At 42.4% G+C, this 21,737-nt stretch overlaps 1 protein-coding gene across 2 annotated transcripts in view; it reads left to right on the top strand.

Annotated features, from left to right (window-relative positions):
• Nucleotides 1–768: 768 nt before the first annotated feature.
• The window catches only part of LOC147733310 (cell surface hyaluronidase-like), a 561,460-nt gene continuing 540,491 nt past the window's right edge, over nt 769–21,737 (top strand). For both annotated transcript variants that reach the window (XR_015308517.1, XM_086957873.1), the window contains exon 1: nt 769–1,415. Coding sequence is in view for 1 of the 2 variants with exons in the window: in XM_086957873.1 (XP_086813999.1) it covers nt 785–1,415 (631 nt within the window). In the remaining variant the exon portion in view is untranslated. The remainder of the gene's footprint in view (nt 1,416–21,737) is intronic.

Genomic DNA, 21,737 nt, shown 5'->3' with positions numbered 1-21,737 from the left:
TTGTATGATGGACTGTGCAAGAGTAATTTATTTTGAGAGGCTTCATGTAACTAACACAAGATGGGATTCTAAAGTCACACGTAGAAAAGCCCCTTTTAAAGCGGTTGTGGACCTCACCACGCAAATCTTAGCTCCATCCTCAGATGCCACTTTCCATATCGCCTCCACAAACGTGAATGTAAACATAATTTCAATAGAAAAGTATGATATAGATATTACCTTGCAGAGAGGTTTGAACCGCTGACAGGGAGTGACAGGATTGTCATAGAAAGTAGATGTTACTTAGGATGCTATTGGCATATGGTTTCCATTTTGTGATTTCATAAAATCCTTGTTCATGTGGAAGCATAATTAATATGGAGGCGCCCCAGCCTCTACGTTAGTTACATGTTAACACACATGTGAACACTGAGCAAACATCTCTCCTGAGACATGCTATGGTAGGACAATGTTCTGAACAGCAAGTAGCAGAGTGATGACTCTTTGGGGCTGGTCCTCTCTTGTGGCGCTTGTGTCTTTTTATGAATGGAAGTTTATGTACATTGGTATTATGTCTGTCCACACATTATTGCACATTGTATTGCATACTGTAATGTCTATGTATTTATGTAACCGTCCCTAGTGTGCTGATGAAGGTAATATCCATGCCAGGACACCCATTGGTATGTGTGTGCTTGTTGGACCGTTCAAGGGACTTCATGTGAGTGATGCTATACTTTCTAACTATCCCTGATCTCAGACGTACCCTATCTGTTTTCTTACAGGTCTGACGACAGCTTTTAAGATGTGCTACATGTCTCAAGGCTGCCAGGCATTCAGCTCCCGACATCCTTTGCCGTCCAAGGCCCAGCTCTCTGTGCAACTTCAGTCCCAACAGCCTTTACATTCCTACTTTCCGCATACCTGGCAAACCTCCTTCCAGCATCCTTTAGATACTAATTCCCAACATCAGCAGCTTAACTCCCAGCATCCTTCTCAAATCAGCTCCCAACCCCCTCTAAAATTCTACTCCAGTGCTCCTTGGCAGTCCAGCTCTCTTTTCCTTTCACAGTCCAACTCTCTGCATCCTTTGCAGTCAAACTCACAAACTTCCCCACTGGTGCCCTTCTCCGTTCCTTCCACAACAGCGCTGCAGCCTTATATGCCACCCTGCTCCCTCCATGATTTGCCAGAGTATGTTCTGGACGCAGAACAGGCACCTTTGAAACCAGATGGCATTGCTAAACTCAGGTCTTCTGTCCTGAATAAAATACCTTGTTATGAACAACCAGGCAATGGATTTCATCAAATCAACTTCGGCCCAGCCAAGAGGCAAATGAAGGCGCCTCCGACTGTCGGTCCGGGCGCCCTGGCTCTCGCCTTCGCTGGACTGATCCTGTTCTGCTGCCAAGGAACTCAAGCCACGACCCTCAACTGTTAGTAAGCCACTCATTTTGTTTTTGAGTGATGGGTGGATGCATGGTTTATGTGAGGGCAGAAAATATAAGGCCCGATTATTACTTGAATTATACAAGAATGATAAATGCTTGCTTTATGAACCTTGTTGGGGGGTATTTGCATGGTTCCTGCCAGTGCTGCCCCTGGCCTATAGATGAAGTGCATATATTGTGCTAGCTTTGAGGAATCCCATTCCACCAGGATATCTACTCTCTGGGAAGCCCACCAGGATACCTACATTGCCGCTGCTGTTAAGGGAACAAAGGAGGAGGGGGACAAGCACCCGGAGGCGCTTTAAATATCGCTGCGGGCTCCCGCATCGCGGGACGCACGTGGGCCTTCCAGGGCAGGCCCTTCTGCGCCCGTCCGCGACTGTTCATGGCTTGGCTGTGCCAATCCTCTCTGCTGTATACTTTTGGGCAGCGTAATATTTCGGGTCTGTCATTATCTCCACTACAAAGGGAGTCGCTGCAGGCTCTTTTGACCCTGACCTGACGTGGACCATGCCGTGAGTAAGCCCCCTGTTTGGGCCACTTATTTGTTTGTGGGGAACTTTAATATAGCCCATACTTTTATTGCCTTCCTGGGTTTCTCTGGTCTCTGGTCTTTGGCAATAAAATAGGGAAGAAGACTCAGTTGACGACCGCGACAGGCGCGCATGGTCGCACCATTGGCACTTTTTTGGCCAAAGTGGTGGGTGCCATCAATAAAGAGATTGTTTGGGCTGAGAGACGGCTTTCACTGGGCCCAGGTGGGGGGGGGGGCAAGGGTGGGAGCAAGTTCTCCTGCTATTTTGAATAAGACTTGCTCAGACCAGACCCAGTCCACCCCTCCACCGGCTCCAAATCCAGCATCGTTGGAGGTATCATCAACTGAGCCGAAGTCCCGGGGCCTGAGTTTTCCCCTTCACCCCAGTCCCACCACCACCAATTGCATCTCCTGACCCAGTGAACCCCATCTCTCCTCAAAACGGAAACGGAGGGCTAAGAAGCCTATTGAAGCGGCTCGAATTACATGCCAGGGTCAGGCGATGGTTACTAATGGAGCGCTTGTGGAAGAACTATTGACACGCCTGGTTCCAGTCTTTCAGAACATCACAGAGTCTTTTACAGACCTTTTCCCCCAATTTTGGTCAGACTGGACAAACTGGAGTTAGCAACAAGGGACCTTGCAAGTAAAATGTACACTTTTGTGTCATCTGTAGATAAACCTCCTTCTGGTCACCCACAAGTGTGTATTCGGCCTGCGGATACCTTGCCCTTTGCTACTCCCTTGTGTAATAGCGGTGTCCAGAGGGAATGGATCACTTGACCTGAGTAACCAGGGTTTGCAACGTGTTAGTCGTCTTTCTTTATACAAGCCTTGAGGCGGTATATCTTGGTTCTCTGCACTGTTAAAAACGTGACAGCATCATCATTGAGTCTCTTTTTGTATGCTTTCCTCCACCAGGAGGAGAACCACTGGTTATTGCAGTAATGATCAGTGAAGGAGGCCCGAAAGTGCTCAAGTGAGGTGAGTTAAAACTGGGGATTTAAGAGGCTCTTATTGCCTAAACTACACCTTTAATAGGTCTGGAATCGAGGTAAGTAAAAACAGTGTTGTGCTTGAAAAGAGCAGTTAATAGTCTAACGTACTGGAATATCCAAAATGGTCGACATGATTCAGCACTTTAGAATTGCCCTGACGGGTCGGGGGGCTTTCTTCAGGACCTCAAATAAGTAGTGGCTGCGAATTGTTACAGCCTATGTAAACCACACTGTAGTTCGCTTGGTTCAGATAAGGTCAATAAGTACCTGTACATTGAGGAAAAAGAGAAAGAAACAGAAGGAAGAGAATTGAAGAATGTCACATTTAGCATTTAAAGCACTCTTCCAGTAACATGTGTTGTCCCATAATACATTCTGATATAAATGGTGCACTAAAACCAAACGTAAGAAGCAAAAAAAGGCAATTTTTTATCCCCGTCTAGTGCTTGGATAGGGGGTTTTTCAGGTTCAACATCACTATTTGTACACTAAGGAAAGTGGTTACATGACTCATTGTGGCGATGTTATTTCTCAAATCATGATTGTTAGAGTCAGCGTCAGGAGTTCTAAGTTGATGCATAAGTAGTGGTGACTAGTGGGGCTGCTCGATGTTATAACCCAGTAGGTGCTTGGGTATTCAGGTGGGTGCTAATGACGACCCCTCGCTAGTATGCACTGTAATTGCACAAGAGTAAATGCGGAAATTGTTTCAGTACTTAAAAAATTAGTGTGATAAATGGATCTCTGGTCATCATGCATGTTAACCCATAGGTGGTTCCCCAATAGTAGCATAAAATAAGGGTAAATACATAGATCACAGGAGGAGCTGGGCGCGTGTTGCAGACCAATAGATAAGGACATTAGGCTGAAAGAAACGGGTTTGCACAATGTCGGCGTACCTTAAAGTCCTAAAATACTAAAATCTGGAGTGCTGCAGACTAACGCTTACTGAGAACTACTTCAATCACAATGACATTATGTACCAACAATGTCACGGACCATCGATGGGCAGTACTTTTGCCGCTAGTGTAGCGGGCTCTTCGTGAGTAACTTTGGGGACACATTCATACAGAATGTTACTAACCCCTTTCTATCGATGATACGCTTCTGGAAGCACTACATTGACAATATCATTCTAATCTGGGAAGGTACTAAAGAAAGTCTACACAACTTCCACAGATGGATAAATACTAGAGACCAATGTCTGAAGTTCACCTATACTACCAGTATAGTCGCTCTCTCGAGCGTATTTAGTCGTGATAGTATCAGATACTACACATACTTCTGATGCTGGTGGGGCCCGGAGTTTAACATCTTTCGAGTCAGGACAATTTTGCCCAGTAATGGGATTTTGGCGACTTGGTGACAGATGTTTACTTAACTGGAGGATGTCTTATCATGACTAAATACGCTTGAGAGAGCGAACATACTGGTATAACATGTTAAGAAACTCAGATTCAAAGCCATTGTGGGTGGAAACTTTATTGATCCGGCCTCGCTATAAATACATATTTTTGGAGTACGAAGAAAACCGACGCGCATATGAGGTTTTTCTGCTTTGAAGGAGAGAGTTACTAACTAACCTCAATGCAAACATAACAGAGGTGCTGGCTGTTTAAATTATCCACTGCCACCATCTATTTGTCTGCTACAATGGTGGCCAGCCAAGCTGGGATCACCTCCGTCCCCAGTCACAAAGGTCAGAAACCTGGGTGTTATGTTTGACGATAAGCTGTCATTCACACACCATGCCAACGCAGTTGTCTCCTCATCCTTCTATGTCCTCAAGATGATAAAAAACTGCTAACTTTTCTCCCAATCAGTGCCGGAAGAACTCTCACCAGCACACTGATTGTGTCGAAGGTTGACTATTTTAATGGTCTCCTTATCAATGCCCAGGAAATGGTTCTTAATAAGTTACAACTGGTCCAGAACGCAGCCACCAGGATTCTGTCAGGCACCCACAAGTTTAAACGAATATCCACGGTGATGCGACAGCTCCACTGGTTACCCATAAGAAGTAGATCCAAATTCAAGGCACTATGCATTGCATACAAGGCAATCCACAATACTGGACCTGAGTTTCGGAAGAAAGCTATCCGCTTGTACATGCCCAGTAGACCCATGCGCTCGTCAGCAGCTAACCTGCTGATTGTCCCTTGAACCAAGAAAGCCTCATGGGGCTACAGAAGATTCACTGTCGCCACTACCAGACTATGGAATATGCTCCCCCTTCATATTAAGACTAGTCCCACCCTGCTAGCCTTCAGGAAACAAGTAAAAACCTGGCTTTTCAACCAATAAGTCACCTGCTCATTGGCATTTCCTTCATTCTAGTCCTCAGCGCCAAGACACCTAAGGGTATTTGCGCGCTTTACAAGTTGCTTAAATAAAATAACATAAAAAAATGGATGCTGGCTACTATATGTGAGGGCTTACAAAATTATAGGTTTACAGGAGACATGGGAAACTAAGAACTCTTTTTTCCTGGATGGGTATAAGACCATCTTTTGCCCAGCATTAAATTCAACAATGGGTCGAGCCAGTGGCAGTCTTAATATAATTGTGGCATTAGAATTTTGTAAAGATTTAAAGATATTGAAATGGAACTCCCAGGTATTCCAGGGCATAGAAGTTCACTTGGGGAGAGCTCAGACCGGTGTGATTATCAACTTTTATAACGTCAAGAAGGGTGAGGAGGGGACCCACTAATTTTAATGCTGTAAATTGTGCAATTGATGAAGTAAAAGAGGAGGGGCATGAGCCTATGAATTGTATTCTAATGAGTGATTTCAACTGCCATTTGTGTCCATCTTTTGTAAAGAATCAGGGGAAAGTACAGCCATGCCCAATTTCGGAGGCGCTCCAGATGGAACACACACAGGAAGGGAAGGCTCTAAATAACCTGCTGTTGGCTCAGAATCTGGTGAATACCCTAGATCTTTGGCTCCCCGGGCCTATTTCCAACTTGACCCCTTCTTATAAAGGTAGGGGAGCGGCAACCATTATAGATTTTATATTTATAACAGCATCATTGGGTGTGGCCCCCAGATCCTTCAACATAGAGGACAGTGCCTTCAGCGACCACAACCCATTGACACTGGTACTGACGGGACTGGGTTATCCCACGTCAGGTCCTGGTCAGCCTCAGATATCCCTAATTCCCGCACTGATAAGGGTAGGTGCCTTAGATCGGCAAGCATAGACGCAAAGCCTTGCAATCGTACCCTTTTCTCCTCATGCCAGATTGAGATAGGTGCTTGCCTGAACCCAAGCACCCAGAGCGAGGATATTTTAAGCTTGTTTTCCTCCATTGCCCAGAGAGTTGCAGGCCTTTTAACTACGCAGGTAGGGGGGCGGGCTCAGGCTGTCCCCTCATGGTTTGACCACGAGTGCTTGCAGACTTTAAGGAGGTTAAAAGCAGCCTTGAAACAGGTGCCAAGGGTGAAAGCTATGGTGTCTGCGTGCCGTCACTTGTATAAAGAAGCGACAAGAGAGCGCAGACATCATCTGTAAAAACAGGCATGGGAGGACCTAGCCAAAGCTAGCGAACTGAGGGATTCTTCCTTATTTTGGAAAATTATTAATAGTCCCTGTTTCGAAGAGGCATCTACCTTGCCAGTATGTCACCATATCACAGCAGAACAATGGGGTTCCCATTACATAGGAGTCTATGATGAAGACTGCATTAGAGAGCGCAATGTTGACAATCCCCATTGCGTGGTGGCTCCCCTGATTAGTTTCACTCTGGAAGAGGTAACCATTCAGCTGTTGGCCCCAAATAAGGCCCCTGGCCCCAATGGTATCCCACCAGATCTCGTTCGCGATAACATAGAGGTCTGGGCCCTCCTACTAACCCAAGTCCTAAATGCAGCAGCCTTGAAAGGGACATTGCCCTCCTGGTCCACCGTCACGATAGTGCCCATTTTTAAGAAGGGGGATAAGTACAAGCCACAATCCTATTGCCCAATTTCCCTTATTGACGTTGCAGTCAAGGTTTTGGACAGGGTTTTCCTTTCTAGATTGTCTACGTGGGCCATAGATAATCCGATCCTATCGGAAGTCCAATATGGTTTTCAGAAAGGTCTATCAACCTCAGGCCAATGTCTTAACCTGTATCTTTTAATTTCAAAGTATACTGTTTCCCAACCGGGTGCCATGTATCTGGCCTTTATGGACCTTACGTCTGCATTCGACCAGGTTAACCGGTCCAAGCTATGGGACATTCTAACCTCATTGGAGTAGACCCACGTATTGTACACCTTCTCATATCACTCCATGCCAATACATCGGCTGCTGTGAGAGTTTCACATGAGGGTGCCCTCACCAAACATTTTAATTGTACACAAGGGGGTGCGTCAAGGGTGCATATTAGCCCTCTTTTTAAACTCAATATATAATAACAGCCTCGAGGCAGCACTCCTGGGCCTGCAGTTAGACTCCCCTAGAGCAGGCACGAGAGGTTTGCCATATCTACTCTACGTGGACGATGCAGTGCTAATGGGCCGTACGGGCCGGGGCCTGCAGGCCTAATAGACGGTTTTGTGGCATTCATGGATGGGCTGGATCTGTCAGTGAACTTTACCAAGTCGTATGTAATGGTGGTGGGCCCACGGGGGATCCGGCCAAAAAGCTTTAAAGCCGGGAACCATATTCTTGGTAGGGTACCGTCCTTCCCCTATCTGGCAGTGTAATTCGATGATAAGCTTAAGTGGGAAGCCCTCCTAGAAGGGAAGCTGAATGAGCTGAATAAATCTTTAGGAGCTATTACTAATTTTACGACTAAATTAGGCTCAGGGGCCCCGGAGGTGATCCTTAAACTTTACAAATCCAAGGGCGTCTCAAGAGTAATATATGGGAGTGAAATTTGGGGGTACGTGCCCACACACAGGCTACAGGTGGCGGAAAACAAATTTCTGCAACGGATTTTACGTGTCCCACTGGGTATGCCAGTTTGGACTGTTCATGAAGAGTTAGGGGTGTTTTTTCTCGCAGACCACGTGGCAACCAAACCCCTAGTGTGCTGGATAAAGATTTGGACCTCCGAGCACAAGAACTTAAATCATATGATTGTATCGGACTGCTTGAAATTGGAGCATGGATATAAAATACCTTGGGTACATCATATAAGGGAGTCCTTTCAGATGATCGGTAGGCCAGATATTTTCTTTGCACATGACACTTTAAATATGGGGGATGTTAACATTATAAAAGATTTACACCACAAATTATTAAGCTCGAACTGTGAAACTCTGGAACTTAGCAAAACCTCAGTCAGGGCATATGTAATGTTAAAGTCAGTATCGGGTATGGAACCGTACCTCCTCGCCTTAACTAGTGCTCACAACAGATTTTTGATCACACGTTTTAGATTTAATCAGCTTCACAACATTTTAGCATCCCCAGGGGGTTTTTCTCCTCACCATATCACCGATTGCCCTATGGCTGCGATCTTCGATATCCTCAGGACACATTACATTTTATCTTATTGTGTAAATATTTTTCACTCCCCAGAAAACGTTTTATCCGGCCCCTGCTCGAACGTTTGAAGTTCAGGTATGCTAAAGTGGCCTTCTTGCATTTACAGCTGCTACCTAACCCTTTGACTCTATGTGCAGTGTGAAGTTTCTTTCGGGCCGTTTGTAAATCTAGATTATCTAGAGTGGATTGACTGTGTGATGTGGGTTTTACTTATGTGCACTGTTTTTAACATTTTACTGTTTTCTTTTTTAGACGATTTGTGTGCGTATTTATTACATGATGCATTGTATCTTACATGGTTGCTTTGCATCCGAATAAAGAAACGTATATATATATATATATATATATATATATATATATACTCTCTATTGCCACTTTCCGCAATCATTGAAATATGCACGCAGCACAGGAGTGGACCTGAAATACATCTACAAACCAAGATGTTCAGGTTGCACAATCGTAATAGCCACTCTACCAGCAATGTCACCATATGGATCAGGGACGTATCCTCTTTCCTGAAATTAAGCTCTGCAATGTTGTTATGTCCAAGGGCACTAATATTCATAAGGGACCTATCGCACAATACTTTTGTCTGCTGAACACTTCTAATGAACATTAAGGACTCTCGTTGGATTTAGCCACTACAAGTCTTCGGTAGACTTGATGGCATCTCTCTGGTGGAGAGTCATAGGCATGAATTTCAGAACAAGGTGAAGTTAGATGGTCCTGGGTAATGCTAAGGTAGTTTGGCTTGTTGCTTTTAGAAGACCCAGAGCTGAGAGTGCAATACTAATGGAAAATACAGTCGTTAATGCACAATAGGTACGTTTAAATAAAGCTCTATTTCAAGTTATGTTTCAGCAAGGTCAGCCAGCGGCTTGATGTCGAATGCCATATTATAAAATGGACACTAATACAATAGGAAAAAAACCTGCATGTGCCTGACTCATTAAACCAAAGCATGACAGAATTTTATAGCATCTAGAAATGTCTGACTTCCAAAGCCAATAGAATCTCGTGTATGAATGATTTTTGTGAAAATAGCTAATCAGCATAAACACATAAAAGCCATTTGTTTGACCACCTGAAAGCTACCCTACAAAAAAAGTGCAAAATATTTTTAGTTACATTCTTCATTGGGGAAGGGGGTTCATCTATCCTCCCAACAGCAATTGCCCTGGCCTTGGAAATAGTCAATATTCACATTATTAAACTTGATAGTCAACACTTGCAGATGGAATTCCCAATTCCATAGGTACTTTATTGCTATTTTGTAGAACAAAAGGCAGCGTATGTATAGATGAATCAAGTTTGTATGGAGAGAAAATTGAGAATTTGTTGAATTTCCACTGATTGCTAAAAATGCAATCAGCCTACCACAATTCTAGGGTGGCATCAAAGAATGGTACTTTAAGTCAGCAATGTCTCTCTCCAAACAAACTCCAACAGGGTTGTGTCTCGCCCACTCTTACACTGTCTCTTTTTTTTGTAATAATGTGCCTGCTGTTTTTTCCTATGAGAATTAGAGGAAGATATGTAAATGTAAATGTAAATGTTTTTGTACTTGTATAGCGCACAGCTACCCGCAGTGGGTTTCCCGGCGCTTGTACGAATACCGCAAGGGAACCCTTCCTGGCTTTCCCTGTGAAGTGTCCACTCCTGGGCACCCCCATGGTGCAGACCAGGCATCCCTCGCATTGTGGGGGCCGTTGTGAAGACTAAGCAAGCTATTGTCCAGAGTTGCAGCGTGGGACCCATGATCAGAATAGGCACTGAGGCGAGAATATCCGGTATGGGGAATTAATGAGCCCGGGACTCGCCGGGGCAGGAATCGAACCCTGGTCCCTGGCTAGAGCTCTGCCTCGAGGTCTGCCTGCTCTAACCATTGAGCCACACTTCTCCACCATAGGTATCCTGCCTTTCATAGGCAGGTGATACAGTTCTAGTTTATTGTAACATCAATTAGTCTGCAAAGTTCCTTCAATGTTTTTACGACATATGCTGCTCATAATAACATAAAAAACTGTCAATATTACAGAAATTAACATTTTGTCTGTGGGCGGCAAGTTAGATAAATTCATGTGGTTTTTAGTTGACCAATAAATAGAGACAGTTCACTCATACTGATATTTGGGTGGCATGTTCACCAATATACAAACCTGGGAATCCATATAACTACTCAGATTAACAAGGCAATTTTTTTTCATTTAGATACTCGGTAGGGTATTTTCAATGTATGAAGATTGTCCTAAATAGCACCTTGTCATTAAGTCATACAAAGTTTAATTTTGGTGACTGACATAAAAAGAAAGGAAATGCTATGTGAGATGTGTTCTGCCATAGGGCAGTGGGCTTGTGAAATGCAACCCAAGTAGTGTAATACACTGTGGGAGGCCAGCTTGCCTGTATGAGCTTCGTGGGTACTATGGTGACAATGGAAGAGAATATGTTAGTCCCAACAGTACCTGTAGAATGTAATTCAACTAGAAGAGAAAATGTAATTAGAAATGTGTGACTTTTAATGACAAGATAAATGCTGAATTAGGAGTGTCTCCAATAAATTAATTACTCAAATTTCAAAACGTTCCTTACCAGTAAGGTATCTTTACATATTTACATTTATAAATATGATTGCACTTCAGTCTTGTTCTATAAAATAGGTACATTCCTTGTATAGTGTAATTCAAAAATAAACTGCCCTGATTATCTAAGAATGCCACTGGCAACGGCACAGTCTAAATGTTGTTGAAGATCATTTTCAATCAGACTGAGACTGGAGAAAACCACATCTATTTTGATATTCATGTTTAGATGTCTGAAAATTTGTGTTGTGTTTGAAATAAAATTAAACCTTAATGCGTATTTTGGGGCATTTAGCTCTACAATAATCTGAGAGTTTATCTTGAAAATGTATCTTGAAAAAATGTTTCTCTTGCGGTTTGTAGCCAGACAGGAAATTAGAAAATACCCTTTATTGGTTCTTGCTGAATGGTGTCTTATGTTGAGATATGTTATGTGACATTTTAAAATCATTAACATGTCAAGAATGTTATGAATTTTTAGCTGAGGAAATGTTTTCATTTGTTTAAATGTATGATGATGTTTTTGACTTTATGCCATTACATAATAAAATAGTGCACTGCCTTTTGTAGTGGGAAGGCATCAAGACACACAGGATCCCTTTGTGACAGTTGAGCTTCCACAGAGTTAGGCCAGTGGTTTTAAACTGTCCTTTGTTATACAGCTAGAACTAAGCACAATGCTGCTTTTTCCAACCTTGAAGGCATGATTTATAAGCCACTTAGATTTTAATAAATCCTTTTAAGCAAGGAAGCTTATTTTTTTACAGGGATTTGCCATATTTCAAGTCCACAGCAGTGCTCTTCCTTTCCAGGGAGGAACGCCTTTCTGCTGTAGAGGGATCAGTTCCCGCTCGTAACTCTATCTGAGATCCATAATAATCCAGTGATAGACTGATAATCTCGTGTGGAAGGGACACAGCTGTGATTCAGGCAATGTGTGGAGTTTAGGTTTATGGAGCTTCGACAAATTGCGTCCCTGCACCCACTTCTGTGTCATGTTGTCCTTTTATTGGAGTGTAATCCAGCACATGATTTGAAACAGGTGTAGGGAATCCGGTTCTCTTCTTCATTTTACACAAGAATGATGGTCATTCGCGAATTCACTCCTTTGAAACAAACGATCATAGCAATATTCCATACCTTGCAATAGAAGGAACATTTTTAGATAGGCAACCAATTGAAATCATTGTTATTCTTAGGAAATTATCCTGTTATACAACCACCATCCAGAATCTAGAGTTTGTAGAGGAATATAGCGCACATTGATTGATAACAGAGCAGAGCTCTGAGTTGTCGGGTAAAAACCAACCAGCTCTCCTAATATAACTCGATCACAGCATGTGTTCCTGTCGGCCATGACATTACTCCATAGGCCACAGCAATAGAGGTGATGTCACGCACAGACCTGGCCAGGGCTGTGTCCTTATTACATGGCCAGACACAGCAAACAGTGCTCAGGATCTTCCTTTTAAAAGAATGAAAAGTGACCTAATAAACACTCAGAGTATTGACACTCTTCCTCTGGCTGTCAGACTTACTTGCCTAACCAACATCATCAAGAAACACATCTTCGTTTTTTAAATATACAAAGAAGGCAAATCGATCCTGCTCCACTTAACCCTTTCTATGCTGATGACGGAACCGCTCCGTCATCAGCTGCGGTGACGCTGTGCTGATGACGGAGCGGTTCCGTCATGGCCCTGCCGCCGCGCCTGCGCGGCGCTGATTTCGCGCCTGCGCGGCGCGTTCTATTGAGCGGGCGGGGCCATGACGGAACCGCTCCGTCATGAGCACAGCCCAACCCCGGCTGATGACGGAGCGGTTCCGGCATCAGCATGCGGCCGCCGAGCGGCCGCCCCGCCCACTTAGCGCTGCGGCGGAATAGCCGCCGCAGCGATGTGGTTAATAAAATACATTGTAAGGTACCCCAAAGACGCAGACACGTTTGTGGCTAAAGGACTGCTTAGCTGAAGGACTTGTGCATTAAACCATGCCTTTTACCCTTCCAGTAGCACCTTAGCCAGGCCTTGCCTAATATTACCGTCCCTCACGCTCTAACACTAGTAAGAATATCAGTACTTCTTGGTATGGTATCCTGGCTGAGGTGCATCTATCCAGCTCCATGGTAACTGGATGATGCTCTACAGTAGGGTTCCAGAATGGTGAGGGTACAGTGTCAGTTGAAGGGGAGAAGCTGGAGAAGTGAGATGTACCTGCTTGTCTTATAATAAAGGAAACTTTATCTACTTTACATGGATTGCTCATCTTTACATTATGGCGACGTTTTATGGGATGACAAGATGATAAGCAGAAGAAATTAAGAACCTGCGCAAGCTAAGTTATTTAAAAAAAAAAATTCCTGCTTTGGAAATTATTTTTAAATGGGACTCACATTCTACACTTGATCTACTGTATCAAAAGAACCTTCTCCTCAAATAAAAAAAAAAAGAAATTCTCTTCTTGAAACTTCATTGGCATGGACTTGGCATGGACTTCCTTCTAATTTTAAGTAGGAACATTTATAAATTGCGCCGGATTATTTAAAAATTTACAAGTATGGATGGATTTTTATTAACATCCTATTGGAACTTTTTACAGTTTGTGGAAGTGCTATGCACCTAACCTGCGCCAGAAATTGCAGCAATTGAAGTGTGTTCTTAAGTGATCACTGCGTTCCTTATTTTTACATTGTATAGTGTTGATCGGTCTGTTTTGCTGAATATTCACTATACCGGCGTACAAATGAGGCTTTGAGTAAAAGCTCGAAAAATTGTACCTGTTTTCAAGGGCATCAGTTCAACACAACGGCACTTCTCTACTGCATTTTTCGAGTGGTGCATTGGTTCAACTCAACGGCACTTCTCTACTGCATCTTTCGAGTGGTGGCACTGTTCGGTGCTCGAGCTTCTTCCAGCGAAGCCTTCCACGTTCCTCACTGACACTCTCGACCGCGTCTTTCGAGCGGTGGTGCCATTGGAAGCTCAGATGTCCTTCTGCGAGATCTTCTTCTCTCCTCAGTTCTCGTAAGTGACGTGTTACGGTGATCACATACACGTCATCACGTGGGGTCACGCAGACGACGTTGCGTGCCGCCATATTGAATCCTGCTGTTTACTATTTACATCAATCGGAGCGACCTTTGAACAAGCTTTCTCAAGGTACTTTATTTTTTTTTATAATTACTTTCAACGCATTATTCAACGGTGATATGCACACTTAACTCTGCATGTCACCAGTTCTCCTTCCTTTCTACTCGGTGATGTGCACACCTTGATACATTAATGTGCATCGTTTTTAATTGGGCATATATTCCACACAGTTCATCGGTCTGCGGTGATATGCACACCGCATATCACAGGCTTATTTTCTCCTTATCTTCACGGTGATGTGCACAACATAAATTCCGCACATCCCATTTGTCATTACGGTGATGTACACAACTTGCGACACTGTGAACTTTGTATCATTTCGTGCACCCAAGTTGTAATGCTTGATACATTTTAAGTATTTTCCATTGAATAAGCTACTGCTGTTTTATATTTCTTTATTTAAGTTCAAATATTATCTGCTGTGATCATACCTTTGTTTTCAAGTTATACTTACAATGGCTTCACAAGGAGGGTTAAATACTCCTGTTCCTTTTTTACCACGTCCTGGTGAACTTCTAATAAAATGGTCTGACTGGAAAGTCAATTTTTTAAACTATATTGAGGCCTTAGAAGAGGAGCAGGATGATGAATTTTCTCAGTCTAGAAAGAAAAGGAATAGGCAGATATGAATTCTTTAAAAGGAAGTAGGGGAAGTCTGAGTCTGTGGAAGATTATGTTTCTTCCTTAAAAAAAATAGCCAATAATTGTGAATTTGGCACACTCCATGATAGTTTCATTAGGGACCAATTGGTTATGCACTCTAATAATTCCTCCATCCAAGAAAAGTTATGGACTTGTGGTGATGCCCTCCTTAATGAGATTTTTGCTATAATAAGGAAGGCAGAAATGTCAAAAAGATGTGCTAAAGTCGCTCTTGAGGACAATGATAAAGAAGAAGGCTTAATTGTTAATAAGGTATCTCAAAGCCATTTTAAGAAAAGTGGAAGTGCATCTTCTTCATCTAATACAAGAAAGTAAGGTGTTTCTACTAACAATAATATTGATAAGATTCCTAACTGTTACAGATGTGGTTACAACGGGCATTATGCCAACGATCCAAAGTGTCCAGCTTTAAAATCTAAATGCAATTACTGCAATATGGTCGGTGATTTTACCAAAGCTTGCAAAATTAAATTAAACAAAGAGAAAAAGACAGTTAAATGTATTGAGGAGACTAATGAAACTAATGTTGATAATTCTGATTCTTCTAGCGATGATGGCATTCTTTGTATCTTTGAATATTGTGACAAGGATGATATAGTGTCAAATGTAAATTCTAAGTAGTACTTGTGACGTAGTTATAGGGGGTGTTTGGATTAACATAGTACCTGATTCAGGCTCACCCTACACAATCATTAAACGTGATGTTTGGAATGAGCTGTTTGCTAACTCTTTAAAAAAGGATTTATTACCTCCCGATATCCAACCAGTCACCTTTACTGGTGAAAAGATTCCAATGATTGGGTTCGTAGAGGAAGTTTTCGAATTTGAAGGTAGGAAGTGTATCGGAAAACTCTATGTTGCCGAAGTTGGTCCATCAGTCCTGGGTTGGACTGACCAAGGCGCATTAGGTATCATTTTAAATGCAAAAAATGACATCCAAGTTATGATTTTGGATGAGGGTGACAAGGAATTTCTAGATAAAATTGTAAAACAATTTCCAAAACTTTTTTCAGGGGGTGTTGGAAGATTAAATGGTTTTTCACATAGAATTGTTCTCAAGGAAGATGCCAAACCTGTTTGCCACAAAGCTAGGAATATTCCTCTAAGTGTAAAGGATGATTTAATGAAAGAATTAGATAATTTGGAAAGAAATGGTGTTATTGAGCCTATAGAGAATGCTGAGTGGTTGGCCCCATTGGTCGTCGCAAGAAAATCGGACGGCTGCCTTTGTTTATGTGTGGATTTGAGAGACCTTAACAAGAACATTGTGATTGACAAGTTTCCCCTACCTAGGGTTGATGAACTTTTATTGCAAACAAGCAGCATAAATGGTTTTCAACTATAGACTTGACGTCAGCTTACCACCAGATTCCTTCACAGGACACTAGCAAGAAACTAACAGCCTTTATCACTCCTTTTGGATGTTATCAATTTGTCAGGATGCCTTTTGGACTGGCTTTCGCGGCTGCAGTCTTTCAGCGCCTGATGCATAAACTATTTAAGAATGTTAAAGGAGTTACCTATTTTCAAGACAATATCCTAATTATGGGAAAGTCAAAGAAGAGCATGATGAAAGACTTATCAATGTGTTAAGTGTACTTGAAAATAAGGGATTAACTGCAGAACTCAAAAAATTTGACTTGGGCATGAATTCTCCAACCTACTTGGGTCATGAAGTAAGTGCTTTTGGTATTTCTCCAAAAAAGAAGCTAATTAATGCTATTGAAAATGCTCCTGTTCCTAAACCAAAAGACGACCTAAGATCTTTTTTAGGTATGGTGGAGTTTTACTTAAAATTTATAAAAAAACTTTGCAAGTAAAACCTTTAATCTTAGACAACTTCTTAAAGTCAAACAGGAGTTCCGTTGGAATAATGTCCTACAAAATGATCTGGATAATATAAGGAGGGAACTTGTATCTGCTCTCCCTTTACATGCTTTTGATCACACTGCCCACAGTATCATCACCACAGGTGCCAGTGGGAAAGGATTAGGTGCAGTCCTATCACAACTTAATGACAATGGATCTGATGTAACAATTGCATTAGCTTCTCGCTCCTTGACGTCCCCTGAAGAGAAATTTTCTTTAATAGAAAAGGAGATACTTGCCACAGTTTGGAGCATTGAAAAGTTTAGGCATTTCGTTTGGGGCACCAGATTCACCTTGCGCACAGACCACAAACCTTTGCTTAAAATACTCACATCAGAGGGCATGTTAAAAGCCACCCCAAGACTAGCCAGAATGAGCCTTAAATTATTAGGTTACACCTACGATGTTGAATATCTACCAGGTAAGCAAAATCAGATTGCTGATTATCTCAGCAGGTCACCTTTACCTTGTCAGGATGATTCTTATGATATGGATGAGAATTATGATGTAGCCGTCATACATGAGGATAATGAACAAAGGCTAAGAGCTATTTCTAAAAAGGAATGGGATGAGGAACGCATTAAAGATAACATTTTAGATGTTGTTTCTAGACACGTTACCAAAGGTTGGCCAAGTATATCAGATCTACAAGAAGAGTTGAAACCATTCTGGGAAATTAAAGATGAACTGTGTATTGACAATTGTAATCATTTGTGCAAAGGAGAAAGATTAATTGTTGCTGCTATTTTACGTATTACAATCCTATCCATTAATCATGAAGGCCATTTAGGTATCACAAAATTAAAATCAAGAGTTAAACTATCTTATTGGTGGCCTGGATTAGACAAGGATATTGTAAGATTTGTTCAAGATTGTTCCATCTGTGCTAATTCGGATAAAACGCAACGTGTTTTTAAACCCACACTAGGGTTTAGACGCATTCCCGAATATCCCTGGGCGGACTTAAGCGTTGATTGACTAGGTGCGATTGAGAACAGCATTGGCCATGTAAAATATATTCCTGTAGTCATTGACAACTACTCTAAGTGGCCCGAGATTGAAATTACTGAAAGACGTGACACGAAAGAAGTTGTTACATTTTTGGAAAATGTATTCCTACGCGAAGGCATCCCCAAGCATGTTTTGAGTGACAATGGTCCTCAATTTATTTCTGACAACTTCCTCAAATTTCTAGAAAGGAATGGGATCACTTCTAAGAAAACTCCTGTTTATCATCCTGCAGGGAACGGAATTGTTGAGAGGTTTAACAGGGCGATCGTGGGGAGTGTACAAGCCTCCCTCAGTGCTGGTAAAAATTGGGAGAAGGAGTTATATGAAATGATTTGGGCATATAGAATCACCCCTACATACACTAGTTATAGTCCGTTCAGAATTCTTAGTGGAAAAGAACCTTTCACAAAAGACAATGTTGCTTGGAACACAAAAAAAATATGTGGTAAATGGTCCCCTGCCTAAGTGCGTTCCAAGCTACGGAAAATTCATGAATCTTACATTAACGATTTTGAGAAGAAACATTTTACTAAGTAAGCTGAGCTTAAAGTTGATGATCTTAAAGTTGGTGATTGGTGAAAAATCAAACTTGGCTCGAAAGTCAAGAAAGGTAGAAGCAAATTTTCTGCTCCCATGCAAGTGTTGGAATTATATTCAAAATCTGCTAAATTAAGTGATAACAAAATTTGGCACCATTGCAGAATTGCGAAATATAAAGGAAACTTCTCTTTTACCTATGGTAAAAGTGATTGTTCACCATCCATAGATTGGATGTGGGATGATGTCATGAATTGTGGAACAAGACGGAATGTCTGTAGTAATGATTCCTTAACCAACACATCAGCACCATTAGAACAACCCTTAGAACAACCTGCATCCAGTAATTCGAACATTACACGTGCAGGTAGACAGGTAAAAATTCTTGTTCGCTTCAGGAGTTATGTAATGTAAAAAAATTTTTAATGTTTTTTTTTCTTCATTTTATTTATTGTGAGAGAGAAGGTGTTGTTTCTACCTTATTATATTACAGTTATTATACTATTATTATTAGCATTGCTATTACATAATTGTCCCTACCTTATTACATTACAGTTATTTTATTACATTATTATTATTAGTATTGCTATTACATTACAGTTCTTGCTTGTACATTTTGTCATTCATATTCTTTATCTTGCATCATCTTATATTCTTATTCTATTTGTTGTTTATTATAAAGAGGGAAGATGTGGTATCCTGGCTGAGGTGCATCTATGCAGCTCTATGGTAACTGGATGATGCTCTACAGTAGGGTTCCAGAATGGTGAGGGCACAGTGTCAGTTGAAGGGGAGAAGCTGGAGAAGTGAGATGTACCTGCTTGTCTTCTAATAAAGGAAACGTTATCTACTTTACATGGATTGCTCATCTTTATACTTGGGTCTTGCTTGACACTGCACTGTAAAGATATGGGCTCCAGTCTGATTAAAAGTGAGCTTTAATGTCCATAGATCCCTGGTACGATGCAAACACAGGAGCTCAGCTGTTTTGCAGTCTACACAGCGTCTCCCTGATCAGAATACACACATTCATCACAATCTAAATTACATCACATGTGAACGTAGCTATGGACGGTGTCCAACAAAGGTACAATATAGTAAACCTATCACTATTTGTTTGCTCATGTGTTCTAAACATCTACTTAACATATTTTTGTTAAAACAAGCACGGTCTACACTTGTCCGAGCAATGCACATTTCCATCAACACATACTCAGCAAAATGGTCCCCATAATGACTTTGGAGCCAGCAGGATTTGGTTCCCTTGTTGGTTTTGTTCAACCTAGACTATGGCAACAACATGTCACAGGCCTCTCCAAGAAATGACACAAACAGTTTTAAGTAGTCTAAATTGGAGCACCCAGGCTCATCTTAGGGCCTAAAAGGAAGTGACCATTCAACACCCACCCGTTGTGAGCTCGAAACGATCAGTGAGTAATCCTCCATACATACAGACTGATAAAACATTCTAGACTTGCTGGAAATCCGAGATCTGCAGCAGATGGACGAATGTCACCAGTTAGATTGTGAGGTTCTGCAAAACTTAGTACAACTAAAAAAGTTTTAGAACAGTAGGTTCAAAGGCATTAAATAGACTCAACCTGGAGCTATTGTTATAATCCGGATTTTTCTTTTTCCAGAAGGTATTCAAGCTCGGTCTGTGGTTCTTCTTTGATTTTTTTCCAAGACAAGCGCAGCCCGGCTAGTGTTAGTTCCAATTGTTAGGGAACCACGTTTGGGGCACTTGCTCCCAACGGGAGGATATACCCTCACCAAAATAACATTGCATACTTTATCATCTGGTCCCCATGTAGCAGTGGATTGCATTCTGGATAGACCCTGTGTGTCTTGCGAGTTTATTCATTAGTGGGTATGACCAGCTTTACCACAGCTATTGTGATACCAAGGTGTATGTATATAAGGGGAAAACAAACAGATTAAAAGTGTGATACCACTCGGCACTCCGGCCACCAGATTAAAAATGTTAGACATGTCAAGTACCTAGGGTGCCATTTCCTTTCCTTCCTCAATCCTAATCATCTCGTTGCATCCTAAAGTGGCTTCTGAGCAGCATGGGGTTTCTAGGAAAACATGGTTATCCATATCACTAGCTAAACATTCACTCTGGGCATGTTTTGCAGCAGTATATGGCCTGTAAGGACAATTATCTGCGAGAGATCTCTCATCACTTTGCAGTTAGTGATTTGTAAATCCATTCACCTTGCCACTTTTTATAAAAACCACCAGCTCATTCACTATGGTGATCTTGTAAGTAATTCTCTTTTGTTTTCCCCCGTGGTTTACTTAAGGGCGTGGATAGTGCATATAGTGGTAGCACAACACTATTAGTCATCATTCACCGTACTTTGCCTGGCTTTCACTTGTGGCATGGCCATCTGTCAAGGGTGCCCTCTGGTATAGGAACAATATGTTCGAGGCATATGGGCTGCAGATGGTACATTATGAATAGATCGCCATCTGGTGTTGGGCTCGGATGATTGCACTTTGTTTTTCTCTTGGAGAGTCTTTTGTATCTTGGTGACTCCTCCCTTGGTTGGTAGTGCGCATGGGCATCGGCTCCATCCTTAGATTGTTTTTTTCCGCCATCGGGTTCGGATGAGGATCGAGACGCTCCAGATCAACTTCAGAAGAAAGTGATTTATCGGCGCGTATTCCCTTTCCAATTCGACGGTATTGTTATCGAACGCGGTCATTTCCATTCCGACGCGTTGCAAATTAAAAATCGAAGAGAAAAACTTGGATCTACGTCGGAGAACAGGAGGCCTTTCTCGACGCAGTCAAGCCCGGAGTCCATGGAAAGGACTCCATTCAAAAAATGTCCAACGTGTGGTGCTAAGTTCCCACACAAGGACCTACACGAGGTGTGCAACCTCTGTCTATCGCCTGAACACGAATCCAGGGACTGCGAAGCCTGTGCAGCATTCTCCTCCAAGCTAACGATTAGAAATCGTTGAGCTCGAAGACACGAGGTTTCCAGAATGCAGGCAAAAGCGATCCCAGAGTTGTTCGGAGACGAGCAAATCGAGGAAGAAGAAGAACAGTCGGGGTCGGAAGGGGACCAGTCGGAGACCGAAGAACTCATCGATCAACAAACCGTGAGTGACGACGTCCCCTTACCGAAAAACCAACCCCGTGCGGTAACGACCCCGCCCTCGGGCCCGGTCAAACCGCTGAAAAAAGTTTCCGACGCCCCGCCCTCGGGCCCGGCAACGAAACCGAAACTGAAACTGAAACACTCGGACTCCCACCATGTCGGATCCGAGAAAAGGGCGACATCGACTTCGGCACCGAGGCTACATGCAAAAGAGAGCTCGGTATCGAAACATTCCATGTCGAAACATAAATATGACTTATCGCCCAAGAGACACTCGATACCAAGAAAGTCGGAATCGAGCAGGCATTCGGTGTCGAAAACAACAAGATCTGACGATCGAAAACAAAAGCACCTCTCGGAACCAGGA

This window comes from Lissotriton vulgaris, chromosome 2_1 (genome assembly GCF_964263255.1).
Source record: "Lissotriton vulgaris chromosome 2_1, aLisVul1.2, whole genome shotgun sequence".
Classification (NCBI taxonomy): domain Eukaryota; kingdom Metazoa; phylum Chordata; class Amphibia; order Caudata; family Salamandridae; genus Lissotriton; species Lissotriton vulgaris.
The sequence above is the reverse complement of the archived record's forward strand: the minus strand, read 5'-3'. Positions and strand labels throughout refer to the sequence as shown.